The 19,705-nt window shown below is 37.8% G+C and overlaps 1 protein-coding gene across 5 annotated transcripts in view; it reads left to right on the top strand.

Moving 5' to 3' along the window:
- Positions 1–19,705, top strand: part of TRPS1 (transcriptional repressor GATA binding 1) — a 213,788-nt gene that overhangs the window by 61,618 nt on the left and 132,465 nt on the right. For all 5 annotated transcript variants that reach the window (XM_041407544.1, XM_041407543.1, XM_041407545.1 and 2 more), the window contains one exon: positions 2,666–3,269. In XM_041407544.1, the coding sequence (XP_041263478.1) occupies positions 2,666–3,269 (604 nt within the window). The remainder of the gene's footprint in view (positions 1–2,665; positions 3,270–19,705) is intronic.

The following is a 19,705-nucleotide window of genomic DNA, read 5'->3' as shown; positions in this document are numbered from 1 at the left end:
AACTGAGAAGAAAACATTTTCTTTTTATGCCTTGTTCTGGGAAAGAATAAGTTTCCAACTTTCAAAAGTTTTCTAATGGCTGATGATAGTTACTGTTTTATTATTTGGGACTGTGACTTATATTGGACAGCTCCAAACTTTAGCTTACATTTTGGAGCTTGGGGATATAATAATACACAGGACAAACCCATGTGAAGTATGAAGATTTATAATGTTGATGGCAGATTTTTAATACATACTGGAAACTGTACATTCTGAAAAAAAAAAAAAAAAGCCTGTTGGGTTACTATCTACTGAAGTATGTCTTCATTTTTTCCACATCACAGTGATTATCACAGTCTCATAGAAGAATGGAGGAAAGCTTATATGACTGTCTTCGAACCAATTAGAAATAGTTTAAATTAACAAACCTTTTATGTAATAAGGGTGATTGTAACTGGGCCTCGGCCATGTAGTTACAACTGCATGTAATATTCAGCATTTATTTGTGTCCTCAGAAGTGTGGTGTATATGGCTCCTGATCAAAAACATTTAGCCAGTGTGGAATGGAAAAAATAAAAAAAGACAAGTTAGGCAGAAAAAGATCAGCTGTTTGGAGGTGTGATATCTGTAGATGAGAGCCAAGTTAGGAAGGGGGTTAGCTATTGAAATAGCCAAGTTAAACAAGAGACACTTAGGGCTAAGTAGTGTCCCAAAGGATTGATAAACTTTCACATGGGGAGTGTATGTGGTTGAGCCATTAGCCCCAAATGGTGTCTTGTTTAACTTGGCTTTTAAGATAACTAGCCCCTGTCTAACTTGGACTTCTCTGATGGTATCCCACCTTTACAGGGCTGACCTTCTTTATAACTTGGCTTTTTGTATTTATAAAATGGTTTTGATCAGATAGCACTTTTTTTTTTTTTTTTTTTTTTTGGTTCAGGAGAGAATTAAGCTTGGTTTAGAAAAGAATTGAGTTGCAAGAGAGCATATATTAGTGTCACATTGAGAGACAAGCTGATTTTAATAAAACACAATTGTAGAATGAAGGAAAAGGAACATGGCTAGAACAGGATTTTAACCCACAGCTTGCTCTCCCACAAGTGAGTTTTGTTGCCATAAGGCTGTGTGGAGAATAACTGAATTTATTTTTTGCATAATGGAACAAGACCATCTAGTCCCTTAAAATGAATATAAATATGGAAAATGACAAAAAGAAAACTGATATTGCACCAGGGTTGGAAAGCATGGATCCGAATGTGTACTCATGTCTGTGTGCTGACACCGCTGCAAGAAAATCAGACAATGTAAATAACATATGGTTTGTTTTTCCAACAAAAGGAGAGAAGGAAGGCAAGGGGGTTTAATAAGTTTGGCAAGTTGTCCCTTCTAAACTATCATAGTCTAAAAGGGACATTTTGTGTATCATTCCAGTTCTACAAATGCACCAAGAGCCAAATCCTGCTCTTACTGAAGTCAGTGGGAGCTTTGCCATTGACTTCACTGAGACAAAGATTTAGCCTTAAAAGAATTAATTCTAACAATTGGAGTCAGGGCAGTAACAGATCTCTCATACAAGTTTTGTCCTGTGTGGATAGTGAAAGGCTCATTTTTTTAGCTTGGCTGAAGACACTGTTGTGACTCCGAGTGCCTGGGGTGTGGATTTGTGAGCGTGTCTGTAGGGAGAAGCTCTCGTAGAGTTCTGTACGTTTTGCAGAGCTGGGATGAAATTTTGCTCAGCGTTGGTAGGATGCCGGGCACAGCGGGGCCCAGAGCCTGATGAAAGGCTCTGACCACTCCTGTGCTATGAACAATTATTCATAATGGCGTTAGAGAGCTCATAAACAGTGCTCTGTTCCTATGATAGATACAGTAAGTGGCTAACATGTTGTTCTCATGTAGCAACATATGCTTTACATAATTTAGTAATGCAGTACTTTTTATAGGCTTTTAGAGTAAAAACAGGAAGGCGTGCTATTCCACTCTGTTCCACAGCTCCTACCCAAGAATTTCTATATTTGACGGGAAAGGCAGTTTGTAGTGTCACAGCCAGCTATTGTGCTTTATCTTTAGAGCAGCATCTTTTTAAGTTGTGTTAAAATGTCCATAGAGAACCAAGCACTGCTGTCTCTTGTGTACAACCTTCTGTCCTTTGGTGTATTCTTATCCCTGAGTAAACCAGAGCTCTGTTCAAAATCATCTTTGTCAAGCAAAAGTGTATGGAGTAGATGGAAAGTCAAGGACCTTTTAAAACATTTTAACTTTCTAACATAGATTTATATTATATTAAGTGTTTTTTTTAATAACAAGAGAACTGACCTCTTGTAACTATTTGATTTTGGTTGAAAAGTATGTTTTTTAGTGTTTCTGCTGCAGCAGAAAGTGAAAAGTATATTGCAGCAAACTGAAGAAGAAAAACACAAAATCCCAGTGAAAATTTTATGAAGTTTAGAATAATACCATGGAATGTGAAGGAACAATAGGAGGCCATTGCAAGGCATAGGGGGAAAAATCAGCAGTATTTTTACCCTGTTGTATGAGACACCAAAGTAAACCTGCTTGCTTTATTTAGAGAGGGTCATACCGTAGGTTTGATTTATTTTCTTAATCTTGGTAGGTAAAACCACTGTGAGAGGGAAGGCCAAGGGGTGACTGTCATGTTAATGTGCTTCTTGTTTTCTTCCAGGCGAGTACACAACTGCTACAAATGCCGTCAGTGCAGCTTCACAGCTGTTGACACTCAGTCACTACTAGAGCACTTCAACACTGTGCACTGTCAGGAGATGGACATCACTACAGCCAACGGGGAGGACAGTCATGGCGTTTCGTCCATCAAGGAAGAGCCAAAAATTGACCTTAAGGTCTACAGTCTGATTAATCCAGACCCCAAATTAGGGGAGCCTATATCTGACAGCATAGTGAAGAGGGAAAAGATAGAAGATAAGGAAGTGCTCAAGGAGAAAGGCTGGACTGACAGTCCCAGCGATGATCTTCGCAATGTGACCTGGAGAGGAACAGACATTTTGAGGGGGAGCCCATCATACACACAGACCAGTCTAGGCTTACTGACCCCCGTGTCTGTTGGCCAAGAGCAGCCAAAGCCTTTAAGGGATAGTCCAAATGTAGAAGCTGCCCATCTCGCAAGGCCCATTTATGGCTTGGCAGTGGAGAGCAAGGGTTTCCTGCAGGGTGTCCCAGCCGGAGCAGCAGAGAAAGCCGGGCAGCTCACCCAGCCCTACTCTGGATCCGGGGATGGCAAGGCAAAAGACGAGTCCCAGTCCTTATTACGGGTAGGAAACCTACTTTTTTTCCCCTCTCTTGCTTTTTATGATTGCATGTACGTTATGTTTGATTGGCTGTGCAAATGATCTCTTCGGGTCTGGAGTAACATGATTGGGGTTCTTTTATGGCATGGAAACAAAAGAAAAGTCAAGGAAAGACTCAAATTTGTAGAGCCAAACTGGCAGGTAAATTTTCCAAAGTGTTCACATAAAGCAATCTATATATTGATAGAGTATTAGTAAGCTTCTGCTTTTGCTTTTTAGCTCTGATTGAATTTTGTTTAATCATTCCTGCTAATTGTGCAGGTTGGTGATGCATTTGAAGAAGGGAGGTTTAGAACCCCAGAAGGCTGCACATCTGTTACACTAAAACAACTAATCACCTCTTAAATTTTGTGGTGGTGTGACAGTTCGCACTTAAGCAGGATTTTATATTACTACATATCTAAGAATACAAAATGTGAGTTAAATGTTAATAAAAACTAACCTATTTTTGTGAAACACATAATTATATATCAATTTTGACACTTGTCTGGTTGCTTTGGAAGCAAAAAAAAAAAAAAAAAAAAAAGAAGAAAGGATCTCGTGTGATAAGAGAAGGTAAATATTTGTCCCACCAAATAATTCCTTTTTTTTTTTTTTAAACAAAAGGATGTATATACAAGGAAGTTTCCCTTCCATAAAGGTGTGTTTTTTCCACTGTAGAGAAAGTTGAGGTTAGAAGAGATCTCACATTCTGAGGAGCTGAACAGGGAGGCAAATAAATGCTTTTCTCCTGAAGTCATCACGTGTTTTCAGGAGCTGTTCCCTATCTGAATTTATAGAAACTTGCCACAGGAGCAGTCAGTCTGCAGACAAAGCTCACTAGAAAGGAAGTGATAATCTGCTGGTTTCCATTTTTATCTTTTATAACAGCATTTATAACCATAGCATCAGTTAGTGTAGCATGTCACATGTAACATGTAAAAAGGAAGATAAATGTTTTATTCCATGGTCTGATAATACCCAGGTATATCTGTCTCTGTACATATAGAAGTTTTAAAAGTTGTTTTAAATTAAGTCAGTCGTCTCAAAAATACTGCAGCCATTCTAAATATAAAATAGAGTGTCTGTAATTTAAACCCTGCATGCAATTTAGGGGGACCACAAACTTTTGTACCTTAGTTATTGTTCTGAGATTTAAAGTGTATGAAAAGCAGTCACAGTGTGATAGGTTCCTTGTTGCTAACCTGGATGTGTGCTCACATATATGTGTTAAAATACATACATAATCCCATGCAGAGTGGAATTCCTGCTGTACATATGATGCTAGTTACATCCCACGTCAGTTCTTGTACTGGTTCTTAGCCATGTGCAGACAGGTTTGCCAGAGGAGCCATTTAGTGTGTGGTTTATCAGAATCCAAATTATTTTAATTTAGTTTCAATTTTTCAAATATTTTCATTTATTTTTTGACTGCCAGAGGATGAAAGAAAACCAAACAAAAATCTGCAAAGGGACATGGTAGTATGCAGAATCAGCTCTATAAAGGTCTTAATTTGGTTGGTAGCTGGACCTAAAACTGTAGTAAACAGTAGAATAAGGCCATTATATTGCCTGTTTTAGTCACTGCTGAATATAGAATGGGAAACTGTACGCTGGCTGCTTGTTATGCCATTTTAAAAATAACTTCAGATGCTTTTTTAAAGTCTTTATACAAAACCACTTTTGTATATAATTTTTTTTAAGTTAGTATTTTATCAATTTCAAAATACTTCAATCACTTCTGGGCCTAAAAAACCTGTATCTTCTATACTGATCACTTCTGGGTCTAAAAAACCTATATCTTCCATACTTTTCTGAAAAAAAGACAAAGGTCTTACTTTTGTGAATTAACAGTGCATATAAATTAGTTCCTTGCATTTAAAAGTGTGTACAACTCTACTTTTCTTTTATAATGATCTATTAGCAGATTGTGTTTATAAACCCTTCAGTCCTTCAAAGAGGAATTACTTTTGTGTGCACCTTTAGCTGCCACGCTCTTTGAACTCTGTTGTGCCAAGGACTTGTTTGTCTGTGTCTTTTCCTTACTGATAATATTTGAATTTTCACTTTTCTTTGAAAATTGGGCAATTTGCTTTTGTAGGCTTGAAATATTTTTAAAAAACAGTGGGGGAAAGGAGATTAACTTTTTTCATCTGCTGAACAGAGTCCCTAATCTTACATATTTCATCATGATTGATGGATAGAGAAAACAAAATGAGAATTGAAACTTCTTGAAGGTAAGGGGTGATCTGAAAGATAGGTGCTATTGGGAGTGTGATTCTGTGAGTGATACTAGTTTCCTCTTCTTTTCAATCTGTGAAAAAGATCATAGAAACCCAACTCCTTTAATTTGGTCTTGAGTTAGTTTTCTGTAGACAGAGTTATGAAATTCAGTACTGGAGGCACAAATAAGAAGACAGAGTGATGGTCAGCTTGACCATTGGGAGCTTAGTGGCAAGGATTATCTGACATACACATATGCATGCCCAGAAGCTCAGTTGACGCAGAGAGAAATAAAAATTGTTCAGAAAATAATTTACCATCCATTCTTGAAAAAGCTAATTTTTGTAATCCTCTGAAATAAAAAAATGTGCTGTGTTGTTAAGAAAATCTCTCATTATTATTTACTTTTGGCTACATTTATTTTTCTAATATGAAATAGCTAGTAGGAGCAGCTAATTCTGTCTGAAATTTGGTCCTCCCTGAAAGCAAAGTGTTAATATATCCTTCTACTATCATATAATGAATGCTTATGCAAAACACTGTATCCCAGGACAACTGGTGACTAGGAAACAAAACCTATAATAAAATCACTGTGGACACCTTCATTTTTTTCCCCCTGAAGATTGACACAGAGGAAGCCAAAAATTTGGAATTACTCAGTGGATAAACACTGAGAAATGGACTAAAAAAGAACGTTCCTAACACATCCCTTTGGTTGTACTGGCTATTCTGTATTTATAAAGCGAGTCTGCTTATTACAAATGATTTGTAATGATTTGACAGTGGCAGCAATACTGTGTGCTTTTAATTTTTTACTTTCTTGATGATGGGGGAAGGCAAAGGGGAGATAAGATTTTTTTCACATTTTTTCAAGTAGATGGAGGTTGATACTACAAGTTTAGAAATGATTAGCATTTTTGGTAAAATATCAGAGACAATACAAATCAATTGGAGAAGGCGTGAAAATATACCATAGCCCAAAGAAATTCTTAATGCTTACAGGATAATTAGTTTTTGGAAATTGCTTGGAGTAATTTTCAGCTTTGGATGTTGTCTAAGCCATTTACATGCTACTTGTTACATTTCTTCTGTACATGATGCCCATGGTCCTTCCCTAGACTCTGTGCTGCAGTAGATTGTTTCTGGGAGTCATTGGGGTAAGATTTCTTTCATTTTTAGAATCTAAAAGACCAAATTGCTTGTGACCTTTCGGGAGCTGGAGACAATGCAAACACACATGTGCAGTTGATGCACCTTTATCCCTCAGAATGCTTCCAAGCTGTGTGTGTGTAACAGAATCTTTCTCAGGGGCTCGGTACACTTCTGTGAGTAGCTTTAATTTATTTTTCTTATTAAAATATTTCCAGCAGCTGTACTTACGGTGAATCAGTATGTTTTGCAAATGGGAATTACCAAAAATGTACCTCAGCGTGGCACAATGTGGACATTATTTCTGCTCTTCCTTAGAGTAGCTGATTTTCTAGTTTAAAGATTTGTTGATACTGGAAGGTCTATTGAGATGCAAAAATGTTCCTTTTTTTGGGTAGCACATTGGCAGCCAGCAGACTCCAGGCCAGGCAGATTGTTTAACGCTTTGACAGTGCAGATCTTGGACAGCAGGAACTTTTTGCTAAACTGATTTTAAATGAAGTGTCCTGTTTTGTTCTGTATGGACACTGCAGCATAAAGTTTTCCACAAAATAGGGAATTGTAGGCTGAGCCTTCAGTCTTATACACAGGCTTAGTTAGTCCACCTAAAGGTGTTTGTATAGACGTTGTAGTTTAGGCAACAAAGATACTGTAATAACACACGTCAGTGGGTCTGTCCTGTGGGGTCACATGGACCTGTACACAGCAAGATTACTTTGTATATTAATCGTAGTTTGTGGAGGAATTTGTGTGCCATCAAAGGGAGAGAGATTGTCACATTATTCCAAAAGTACTGTGGGTTTTTATCAAAGGCATACTGCAGGATGTAACATTAAATATATGACTGAGGATATGTTAACCTTTACTATGAGCTTTTTATATGGTGCAAAGGATAAAATTTACTGTTTTATTAAACTGAGATTATTTTGCACCATAATGGTCAGAGTGTTTAGACACTACAGGAAATCACGGCATTTCAAAAAAGTTTTCATTTACTCTGAGAAGAGTTATTTTATTTTTGTCTGTGATATTTGCACTTGGGCTATTTCATATGGCATTCTGGCTAAAGCTGGTCATACAGCTTTAAATTTGGAGAAGATAGAAATTAGAAAAAATTATTTCCCCTTTCCTTGTTTTGCATTCTCCTATGTAGGTGAGTGGCAGAGCTAATTTAAAAATACGCAATTGGTACATGAGTATTAATCTACACATAATTGATTTAATATCAGTGTAGTAAATATCAGACACAATCCCTAGTGGCAAATCATCATTTCTCCTATTATAAGGTACTGACTCCTGTTATCCACAGAGCTGGATGACAAATAGCTGCAAAGCAGTGGAAATGCTGAGCTGTCCTTTGTGATTTCCAGAAGACTTCTATAACACATACAATTCTTGGCCAGAAGGATAACATACATTTGAGGTAAAACCTGCCTCTCTGATGCTGGTAGGAATATTGTTGCTGCTGCTGCTTTTAGTGGGAGCACAAGAAGCAGCATGAGCAGGTTCAAGCACACAAAGTGGGATCTTGGTTTAAATCTGAATTTTTGGTTGTCCCTCCAGGGTGACAGATGGAAGTTTTTGTGTTCTTTGGCATTGTGTCCCAGTTCCAACCACCTTCTCATAGCAGCATTTTAATAGTATATCTACAGAATGAATTTCAATGCATATAATTGTATCACACTTCTTACACTTAAATTCGTGTAAGTCTTGGATACTGCATGTCATCCCTAAGCAACTTCAAGAAAGAAAAAGCAGCCCTTTAAACAAGAAACATCTGAAATAGTTTCTCTGTAGCTGCATCTCATTTTTTTCCCATTTCCTCTGACTCTGTTAGAGATCTTTCAGGAAGTATTTATAGTCAAGGCCATTCATTGCCATACGGGTCCTCTAATTAGCTGAGGGGAACTCAGCAGGCACTGTGTGTTACTAATGCACAGAGCTCTGGCAGGTCAGCGAGCTGACAAAGTCTTTCATTTTTTTTAAAGGCACCTGTTTCCACAAGTCTCTGCCTGGGGAGTCAGTGGGCTACTTTTTTACATTTAACTACATCCTGGAAAATGGCAAGAATCCTCCAACAAGGAAAATGAGAAAATAAAGTTAGTACTTGAAGATAAATGGTTTCGAAGCTTTGTGTTTACCATGCAAAACTGAGGCGGGTAAAACCCCTGTGCTGGTGAAGGGCTCAGGAACTTTCTAAAGTAACTTTCTGAAGGTTTTCAAGTAGTTTAGAAACAAACATGTACTTGGCTGCTTTTAGTAACTACTGGAACCAAACCCACAAGAAATTGAATGTTTTGCATTACTCATCCTGACAGTGATCAGATAGGACTAGAAAGTAACTTTTAGAAAAATGTTAACCTGCCCAATGAAAGGCATGTTTCTGGTTTTTGTGTGGGGTGTGTCTGTCATGTGGTGAGACAACCCCACCTCGTCCATGTTTACCCACCTAGCAGGGCATAGGTTTTTTTTTTTCTTCTTCTTCTTTTTTTATTTTTTTTTTTTGTCTCCCTTTTACGAAATGTGGTCTGGAAGAGAATTAAGTGATAAAATCATTATTTGGGTGGAGCACGGTAATAATGCAAAAGGGCAGCATCTACGTCAAAATCCTTGATGAAAAGGTGAATCAGTATGTGGAACAAAGGGCTGGGGAGATGGGTACGGGCCCCTAGGCCATTGGGTAAGCAGCAGGGTTTATTGAAGTTGCTATGATCAATAACAATGATTCAAGCAGAGAGAACCGAGATAATTCTTGATTTAAAACAAGCTGCTGCATTTGGATAGAAGAGATCGTAATGCAGATGAGAACAAAAGAGTGCTTTCTTGTATTGAATAGAGGAGCCAAACCAGATTGACAGTCAGTGTCACATGAAATTAGCTCAGTTTTATATGCCCCTTCCTAGTTCAGGTAGGAGAACGTCTCTTTTGCTCTCTCTGGTCTGGTATTTGGTGTCCTGCCATAGGTGAGGGTGAGAAGGGTCCGTGCACTGTTTTGGCCTGGATGCCACATGCCTGCACCTGGGCTTGCTTTGCTGGGTGAAGATAACCTGGCTGAAGATAACCCGGGTGCAGATAACCTGGTTGAAGATAACCCAGGTGAAGATAACAGTGTGGCAGCTGCTCAGTGCCATCCCTGCTGGGCGGACTCAGCATGAGGGTGGGAGCATCTTTGGTTTCTCGGCACACTGCTCCTTGGCAGCCCCCGCTGCTCTGGCCTGGATGTCTGGGCACAGAGGGGCCCCTGACACTGTCCCCCGGCCTGAACAGGAGCCTTCAGTCTGTGGCAGCCCAAGCCAGGCCTCCCCCGCCCTGCGCTGGGCTCGCAGCTCTCGGGGCGGCTCAACCCCTCCGCGCTGAGAGCGGCCCAGGCCCGCAGCCCTGAGCCGGGCACACGCAGCGAGGCAGTGCCTTTCTTGCAGGTATGACTGATACGGTTATCAGACATTGTTCTTACCTCTTCAAATACATTCCTGACGGTTCGTTTTAATTTTAAATTGTGCTGACGGTGGCTGCAGGTTGTGGCACTGCACAGCCTGTGTGGGGTGCAGCTGTGGGCACTGCAAAGGCAACCGGCGCAGCAGCAGCTCCCTCCAGTCCAGACAGAGCAGGTAGCTGTCATTGGGAGCCTCGGTTCAAATGGGAAGTAGGTAAATGCAGCTTCTTGCATGATGACTAAATTAAAGAATTAGTTGAGCTTTACCTAAGTTTTGAAAAGTTAAGTGCAACTATAACCATTATACAGCCCTGTTATTATTCTGTATTGCCAATAGTACTTAGCAATAGATTGTATACCTGAAGTGAAATGGAAGCTTCAATTGTGCTTAGAACCTAAGGATAGTATTTGCCAAACTGGATCCAATAAGAAGCACACATTCATGCTTGAGGACAGAACTTGCTGCTAACATGTAGATTTTCAATGGAAAATTAAATTTCACAGATGAATGCAGGCAAGGATTGTACATAATTCTATTTTTGCCTGAAGTACCATGGTGCTGAACAGTGAAAATCTATGTGAAGATACCTCTAGGATTTGGAAGTGCAGAGTTGCTTTCTGTACTGAATTTCAGATGATCCACTAGATGTATTTGGTAATTAAAAGACATAATAAATACATTCTTTAAGAGGAGGGATCTTATGATAGACAGCAAATAAATGCTTAATTTATTGGGCTAAGAAGGGAGCACTGTAATTACAACGATTTGAAGAAATCCAGATGCTATCCACATCTGAACAAATTTGAAAATGGTAAGGATTTATAAAGAGATTTATGAAGAAACAGTGCACATACATGCTTTGATTTTTGTCATGGGGGTATCTAGGGGTGATGATACAGCCAGTTAAAAAGAACAACTATGGAAAATAGTTGTTATATGAACAGATGTGTGCTGAAACAGAAATATGCATATATATGTGTGTGTGTGTGTGTGTGTGTGTGTGTGTGTGTGTGTGTAAGACATGAAAAAGGTTTTCTGGAATGTCTTTTGTTACCTTGGCACTCCTCAGAATATGCATATGGTCACCTTGGAGCTAGTCTTAATTTTCAGGTCTCTAATGTAGCCCAATTGATTTAGTGAACAATTTCCTGCTTAATATAATTAATTTACTTCTTCCACCAAGTTCTGTTTTTAAAATGAGGCTTTATAGGGGCTAAGTGGTTCTTGCTGATGTTTTTCTAAGCATTTTTTTAGTAGCATATATATATTTTAGAAAATCTTACAGTCTTTGTTATAGTGATATAATCATGTGTATATAATATAAATCCATAAATATATGTATTCCTGTTGCATGTTAACATTATTTAGAGTTCAGATAGGATATTTTTTAGCATAGAGACAAGAGGAGGAGTATTTTTTTTTTGTCTTACATACAATATTAGGTTTCTGAAACAAATGGGGTGGTGGCAGCTCAGGTTGTGCAGCACTGCAGGCAGCTTTTGAACAGCCTTGGAAATCTTTGCTGCATTTGTGTATTCCTGGTCTGCCTGAGATTTTCAAATGTCAGGTTGGTGAATCATGTTTGTCCTAGTTAGAGGGTTAATTTCCTATGATTTCTTTGCTGCTCTAGACCTTCCTTTCCTAATTCTGTCCGTAAAATGGGAATTTCCCGTCTAAAAGGGCAAGAGTGAAGAGAGATGTGTTAAACTCTATTGTGCAACAGTACTATGATAGTCAAAGCAAGAAGAGCCTGATTCATAGGCATCCTGCTTCAATATTGGTGGTTATCTTCTCTGAGTGTGATGATGCAAACTGCCTCAAGAATACCAATGAAAGAGGAAAACTGAAAAAACAGATTTTAATTTTAACTTTGTTAAAATTTCTGTTCTTTCCTTCAGCCTTGTGGGGGGAGGAAAAACAAAAGCAAAAGCAGGAATTTTGGAGTGAGACATTTACATTTCTTGGTTGACTTTGACCTCATTTTGGTTTATGTGCCTCTTATGTGTATGGTAGCAAACTGCACATTTTCACTTATGGGAAGAAGTCTTTTAACAATGGCTTACAGTACAGTCTTTAATCATGTAAGTAGCCTCCAGCTCTTACTGAGAGTAAAATTCCACCCTTTACATTTTCAGATGGGTTGTACTATCAGCTGTTTCTCCTTGCAAGACTGTCTGTGATTTGAAAATTGTGTTTAAATTAAAAAAAGTGAGGAAAAAAGATAAATAATCAGAACATTTGTCAAGAAATTTGCTATGAATGGGAATGAGGAGCAATGCAAACAAGCTTGAAATGAGTTTTAATTCACATGTTATTCTGGGAGCCTACAATTTCTGTTGAGAAAATGGTATATTTTAGGTCTATTTCCTCCAGTTTTTGGCATGGAGCAATGCCTGTTTTGTTCAGTCAGATGTTCAGATGGGAATTTTGGATGCTTAGAACTAATTTTAGTAGGTGGGGGCAAATTTATTATGATTCTACAAATAGAGTTTGATCACAGCTGCTTCATTGCAATTATAAAAATTGGCTGTGAATCACTTAAACTATATTTACTGGTTACAAAAAAAAATCTCATCTATACAAAACTGTCTTGTTGCCCTTAAAGTTCTCAGTAATAACATTTATATACACAGTATTTTGAATTTGACTTGATCACGTTCCAGATTATTTTCATGCCTGTCTCCCCCCCGCTTGCCCTAACAGTAATAATGTGCTCAAATGACTCTCCCATTCTTTCCAAGTTAGGGTGAATTTCTGAGCTTGTTCTGAAATTACAGTAAATCACACACAGACCTCTTAAGACTTATTAAAAAATGTTAGTAACTTCACTGGAAGTTGGACACTTCAAAGCTCTCACTTCTCCAGTCTGTACATGAATAAAAGGCTGTAGGGCAAACACCACAAGGTGAAAGCTTACAAATCAAAGCAAAACTTAATATAATGCTATTATCCCCTTTACAAGACATATGGAGAATAGTATCTTTACATATTTATGAGGGTTTTTTTTTTTCTTCTGATAGTAACTGCTTTAATGTTCATGGATTTGTGCTTTTGAGTTGGAAAATACTAGGTTGTATTTTATATTTTTTCAATGTTTCATGGCAGCTCCTCTTCCAATCCAGAATGTGTGTATTCCAGACCTGTTTAAAAGTTTGCATTGTGCAGAATAAATTTAGACAACCTGTTTCTTGAGAAAAGTGTTTTCTTCACAATTCAGTTATGGACTCATCCTGTGGTGGTTATTTTGACATTACTCCCTGCAGCTGATGAAGAAGACAAAACATGCATAAAGCTTTCCACTTACAGCACAGTACCTGTCAGTATACTACTGAAACCCATTTATGTTTGACTGAGGTATGCTAGAAACTTAAATATTTCCTTTTGTTTAGGATTCTCATAAACCCTACTTTATGCAGGCCTTTAGGGGTGGGGAGAGTTAATGGAAAATGTCATTAAAATCTTTTAGGCTTTGAGGCTTGTAAATATCTTGGCACCTACGTATGTTTGTGTGCATACATGTGTATGTTTACTAATTTAAAATTAGGTTAAAAATCAGAATTAAAGTAAAAATAATAGATTCATATTTGAATTAAAAGTGAAAAAAGGTTTTTGACTGAAAACAAAATTTCTGTAATTATTTAGCAGAATGGTTTGTAGGACAAATATTAATAATCTTTGAATTAGAGAGCTGTTACAACTTTACTGATTTTTCCATTACAGAAAATTATATTCTGCTTAGTGTAAGTTTTAAATATATTTTTCATGCCTTTAGGACTGTAGTCTTAATCATCACTTAATTGATTTGCCTTTGCCTTCTAATAGCAAGGTAAATGGTTGAAGGGTAGAGGTCTTTGCAGTGATTATCTATAACAACTATCATGTGTGATGCAGGGACTTCAAAAGTTGGTGTTTGTTAAACTTGGACCCTCAGTTTCTTGGTATAAATGACTCCTCACATTTTAATGAAATCCTCATGACCAGCTTTGTGTATCTCAGGAGAGATGTTGAGTTCAACTTCACTGCCCCAAGCTGGTATTGTAGAACTCTAGACAAAGCTTTTCCTGAAATGCATTATTTCAGTGAGCAAATAGACAGTTTGGAGTGAAACCCTAATCACTGCTAAAGGCAGTGATTTGAGGGTTTCTTAGTGATACCCTGCTTAAGAGGTGAAACATAAACCATTTTGGACACCAGTCCCCCAGGTACATCACTATTGGAAGTAAAGAACATTTTTAAAAGCACTGAATTGAGAAATATTTTATCTGTGCTGGTGCTGTCAGTCCCTGGCAAACAAATTAAACAAATTTTGTAAGCGTTGGTAAGTGAACTGAAACTTCATCCAGGAATCCACACCAAAGGGCTCCCAAGTGCCTGGAGAGCTGCTGGATGTGCCTGGTGTTCTGCCTGGCTGTGAATGCCTCTAGACCCCTGCTGTCAGCTGTTTTTATCAGTATAGGTCTGCTTCCCTCTTTGCTTGGCCAGGTTGCAAAGAAAGTTCGCTGAAACCGCTCTTTCCTTGTCCTCTTTGGTTTGGTTTGGCTCTCTCCCCCCTCATTCTTTTATGGAACTCACAGTTTACTATAATACAAGTCATTAAAATTCTCCACATTTGGAGCAGTCTTTTGAAATAAATTTACCAAACCATTCACTTTGTTATAAAAACTGTCTAGGCTTTCTGATCCGCCTTTCCTAAAATATACATTGTTTGCATTGCAAATAGAGGCTTTCTGATGGGGAGAGATTAAGAAAAAGTATCTCAGTCTTCTGGGCGCGCGTGCTGTGCCGTGGCTGGGGCTGTGGTGCTGGTCTGCCGGCCGTGCTCTGACAGGTTTGCGCTGGAATGCCGGCGCACAAACGGCCCTCGCCATCTGATACCCTTCCGAGCAAAAATACTCTCGTGGCCTTGCTTGCTTTCATCAGCACCACTTAGTAAACCTCAGCTAGTGGAAGGAGACATGTTGGAGCACAGCAGAAGAACAGAATGGGTGAAACTACAAATTGTTAGTCTGTTAAACACAGATTATGTCTTTGGGTACAATTCCATTAGCGACTGAATGAGTCTGGATGGGTAGTAGCTTGTGGAAGTATTTGTTATGACAAAACCAACTTTTCATTATAGACAAAGTTATCCTGTTTTCCTCTGTAGTCTGGCCAACTTCAAAATGTTTCAAACTAATTTCAGACTTGTAAAACACTGTCTATCAGATACAGACATATGGATTGAACTAGTAATTTGTTTGCCATCTGCTGATAAAGGAAGCAAGGCGTCTAAGTAGAAAATGAAGAATTCCCTCCCTCTCCCCCATTGGAATGTCATATGGTGCCTTTAGGAATTGTTTGTATTGACATTTTTATTGATTACTATGTAAAGTGTTACAGTGTATTGACCTGAATCTGCTTTCAATCTCATAATGAAATTTTTTTTTTGTTTCCAAAATAACTGTAGTGATTTGAGCCTATAAACAATGTTAAAAAAATCACTTTAAATCTTAAAAAACCAAACTGATAGCCATTCTTCTTGTGTGAAACAGGAATCAGAATATTCTTTTGCTCAGAAAAAGAAAAAATCTTTAATGTTACCAACAAGGGTTGATTAAAATTATCTTCCCTTTTAGTCAAAATTCCCCTTTCCTCCTGAAACTCCAGGAAAAACAGTTCAATTTCCAACAGAAAAACAAACAAATCTGTCAAAACTTTTCTGGGTAGGGAAGAAGGGGTGCTTAAACTTTTCTGGATTATTGTCTGTCAGTCTTCTCTCGACAGTCCTGACGGCTTGTGCAGGTCCAGGGTTTGTCCCCCAGATTTATTCCATAGCTATTTCACATAGGCCCTGGTTGTATCTGGAAATAATAATAATAATAATAATAATAATCTATAATGAAAGTTTAAATGTTTGTTCTTTCAGTTAATGCTTCCTATAGATTTGTCCATTTTTATGAAGCATTTAGAGCTGCTCTGTTTAAAAGAGAAACAGCAAGTACAAAATACAGTAGCTTTTCAGTAGATATACTGCTTTCCTGGGTAATAAAATAGCCTCAATCAGTGCTTAAAGACATGGAACCTTGGTTAGTTGAATTATAATAAATACTTCCTTCAGCCCTAGTTCTCTGTAACTTTTTTAATATTGACAAGTACGTTATTTTTCACTGATTCCGTTAATCTATTTTGAACAGATAGTGCTAATAATATTCACAAGCTATGTTCTTGAACATGAGTTATGTCTTCATAAAAAATGTTACTGAACTGTTGATTTTCTTTAATAAGACAAGCCCATTTTTTTCTGCTGCAGTTGGATTATGAATTGTCAGAATGTACCACAGAGTTTCCATATGTACTTTAAGTGAAACTAATATGCAAAATCACTAATTGTCCTGTATACTCCTCTCTCTTTTGTAAATATTTTTGCTTTTCTTAAAATTGCTGTTCCTTCTAATGACTTGCAAATTCTAAGAACAATGCAGAAACCTTCTCTTTTCTCAGTGGTTAGTAGGGGTTCATTTGAGAAAAGCTAAACAATTCCATAAATGGCAAATCTTCCACAACCTAGAGTTAATAACCATTTTATGTTTGGAATTGACATTGTCAGAAAGTTATTGAAACAGTAGAAACACCTTACCCAGTTGACATTTGTTGCAGATATACACATAGAGACTGGTAGCTGTGACAGCAAGAAGTCTGCAGAGTAAAAGGAAAATTCAGATAGTTTTGATGAAAGAAGGACTTAGGAAAATGCTCCTGTGAGGGCTTATGGAAAGCCTTGAGCCACAACAAGTACAACCCTTTATTACTATACATAACTGTATGGTTTGCTGCTTGCAGAACAGCTCCCTGCTGTTTTTTTGTGGCTTAAGGTGCATACAGTATGTGAAGTCTGTTCCTGTGTTGCATTTCTATGGCATGTTCACACTTATTCTAGATCTGCCCAGCATGTCATGGACCCATTGGTTTTTGTTCTGGTTTCATTTCACTGAAAACATTTTCCTGCTTGTAAATGTAAATATTTACAACACACACTGGGAAGTATACATCCAAAGTATTCTTATCCTTTCAAAGTTGTTGGTTTTTTTTTAAGAGGATTTACCATACTGTATGGTACCTGACAATTCCAATGGTTATAAAATGCTTTGAAACATGCAGTGCAGTATATAAAATACAGGCATTTACAATATGTTGACTACAGCAACAGAGTCATATTACTGCTAAGGAAATACTGCTTCACAATAATCATGAGGATATCAAATATTTAGTCTGGTGTTACCTACCAGAAATGGGTAAACTTGCTGTTGATGAGCCTATTCACCTCAGGGTATTAAATAGCTCTTCACAGATTAGTGTTTGTAAGTCCATGATGTAGCTTGTTAGACTGCTTCAGCAGGAGGTGAGGGAATGAGTGATGGGGTAGGAAAAGCCAAGACCCTTCTCTTCAGCTGTATGATTTGGGACACAAATGTATTTTGTGCTTCTGTAGATACACACTTTTATTACATAGTAGCTTCCAAAGAAGTTACTATTGAGATTTATGAATATTGCCTTGGAAATACTGGGTATGAGGTAGTTCAGAAGCAGAAAGGTTTATAAAAATAGCTGAAATTTTATGTGTCTATGATAGACATATCTCTTGTTTCTCAGAGCTGTTATTTTGCAGACCAGTTTGCCTTCCTGTGATGCTATCACACTTCTGACAAGAACAAATGGTTTCAAAACTATTCATGTCAGGTCAAGATGGTGAGAACAGCAGATAGACATGAGGGCTGTGACTGTATAAACAACATACTCCCATCACCGGATTAACGCAGGTCCAGGGAAGTGGCAGCATCGTTCTCACTGCTCAGATATTGCCAGCACACTCTTCCCCGCTTCTAGCACAAGAGAATTGACTGCAACTGTTTATTTTCAACACATGGTTGATATCTTTGTCTGTCTGTCTGTAAATCAGCTGTGCCTTGTTAGGGACTTTACTCATGAGCACTGAGAATCTTGCTCAACCTTTCATCTCCCTGCCATATAAGTGTGGTTTGTTAGAAATAACTGAGAAAAAATGTAAACTTGCTGAAATGACTACAAAGTCCACAGTCAGTGTCAAAGGAGAGAGGGGATGGATTGAATTGAGGGTGTATGCAAGAGATTAGTCCATGCCTTCTCAAATACATTTATAATATCTGCCTAGATGGAGAAAGAAAAACTTAATGGTTGTATTTACACTTTGTGAAATATCAGAAAGGATACTTCAGCCTGACCAATTCCTCATGGTCTTAAGTTTCTCTTTGTACTGTGCAAAAGCATGACAGTGTGTGCCAGCTCTAAGCCTAGAATATACCCATATGTTATACAAACCCCCCTGACTATAGATATGTAGCATATGCTATATTTATATCAGTGAACCTACTTAGTTCAGATAAAAGGCTGTAGAGACACGTGCAACTAGTGGAAACATAGCAACAACAGGAAGGATATTTTGGAGAGTTGGTGCTCTCTTCACTTTAACATTATCCTCTTGATGATCCTGTTCAGCATTGCTTCAATGAATTCTGGAGAGTAAATGCTATTTAGTTTTGCAGTTTTTATAGGCTGAAGTCATAGCTGTCAGATGAAGCTGCTGTGATCCTTCTGTAGATGTAAAAGCCATTTTTATATGGAGGAAAATCTGTTTGTCTGACATATTTGCAGACTGTAGGTTGCTGTCAGTGGATTCAGGTGACCTTTAGCACTTATGTCCACTTCACACTTGTTATTCAAGGGTCTCAATAGAAATTACTTGTCACATTTTTTTCATGTGCCTACCAGTGCCTTCACTGAATCATACTTGTGCTGCTGCTGCTGCTCTGTTTTCCTGCTAAACCAGGAAGGCTCCATCTGGAGACCAGCCGAGTTTTCAAAGTGCTGATGGTGTCCCTAGACAGGATAGAATTATAGAAGAGTACGGACTTTTCCATATGATTTTTTGAAATGGAGCTGTGTTTATCATCCTGCAGGTGTCAAAAGTGCTTCCACTGCTCTTGGTTTCTAAATTATATCCCAGTTGTAAAGCGAGAGCTGTTTCAAATAGCTGTCAATGAGTGACCAAACATTTCAGCCCCTCATTTCTTCTTTCTGAACTGTTTAAATAATGAAAGAAAATTGTAAATATGCTTTATAGATCTGTATAATCAAATTTAGAAGTCTTATGCAGACTTGGTGACTTGAAAAAAAAAATCTGTTTAACCACCCGATAGTATTATTTTTTAAATCAACTTCTAGATATGAAAGTGTGGTGGAAACATGTTAAAATAAACAGTATTTCCAAAGGGAAAGTCAATGTGTGCCTTTTCTCCTCTCTTAGGATTTTCTGGAGAACTTTACCATGACCAGCATACCTGTTTCACTCTCTAGTTGTGATGTGCAGAATGTCATGAGAGAAACTCTTGAAATATTTAAGTTACCTTTCATTGATAACACCAGGAGCAAAAATGCCTGAAATATGATGATGACACTGTGCCAGTGCAAACCTGTAAAAATAAAAAAAAAGAAATTTTCCCATTTTTGTTGATATATTAAATCGTTTAAGAACAAAGTTTGACTTAGCTTTTTAGATGGCAAGGAAAGTGAATGTCCTTTTTATTATTTTTCTGTGTGAAT

Source organism: Onychostruthus taczanowskii, unplaced genomic scaffold (genome assembly GCF_017590055.1).
Source record: "Onychostruthus taczanowskii isolate IOZ18803 unplaced genomic scaffold, ASM1759005v1 scaffold27, whole genome shotgun sequence".
NCBI classification, from domain to species: domain Eukaryota; kingdom Metazoa; phylum Chordata; class Aves; order Passeriformes; family Passeridae; genus Onychostruthus; species Onychostruthus taczanowskii.
Note: the sequence above shows the minus strand (reverse complement) of the source record. Positions and strands in the feature narration are given on the sequence as shown.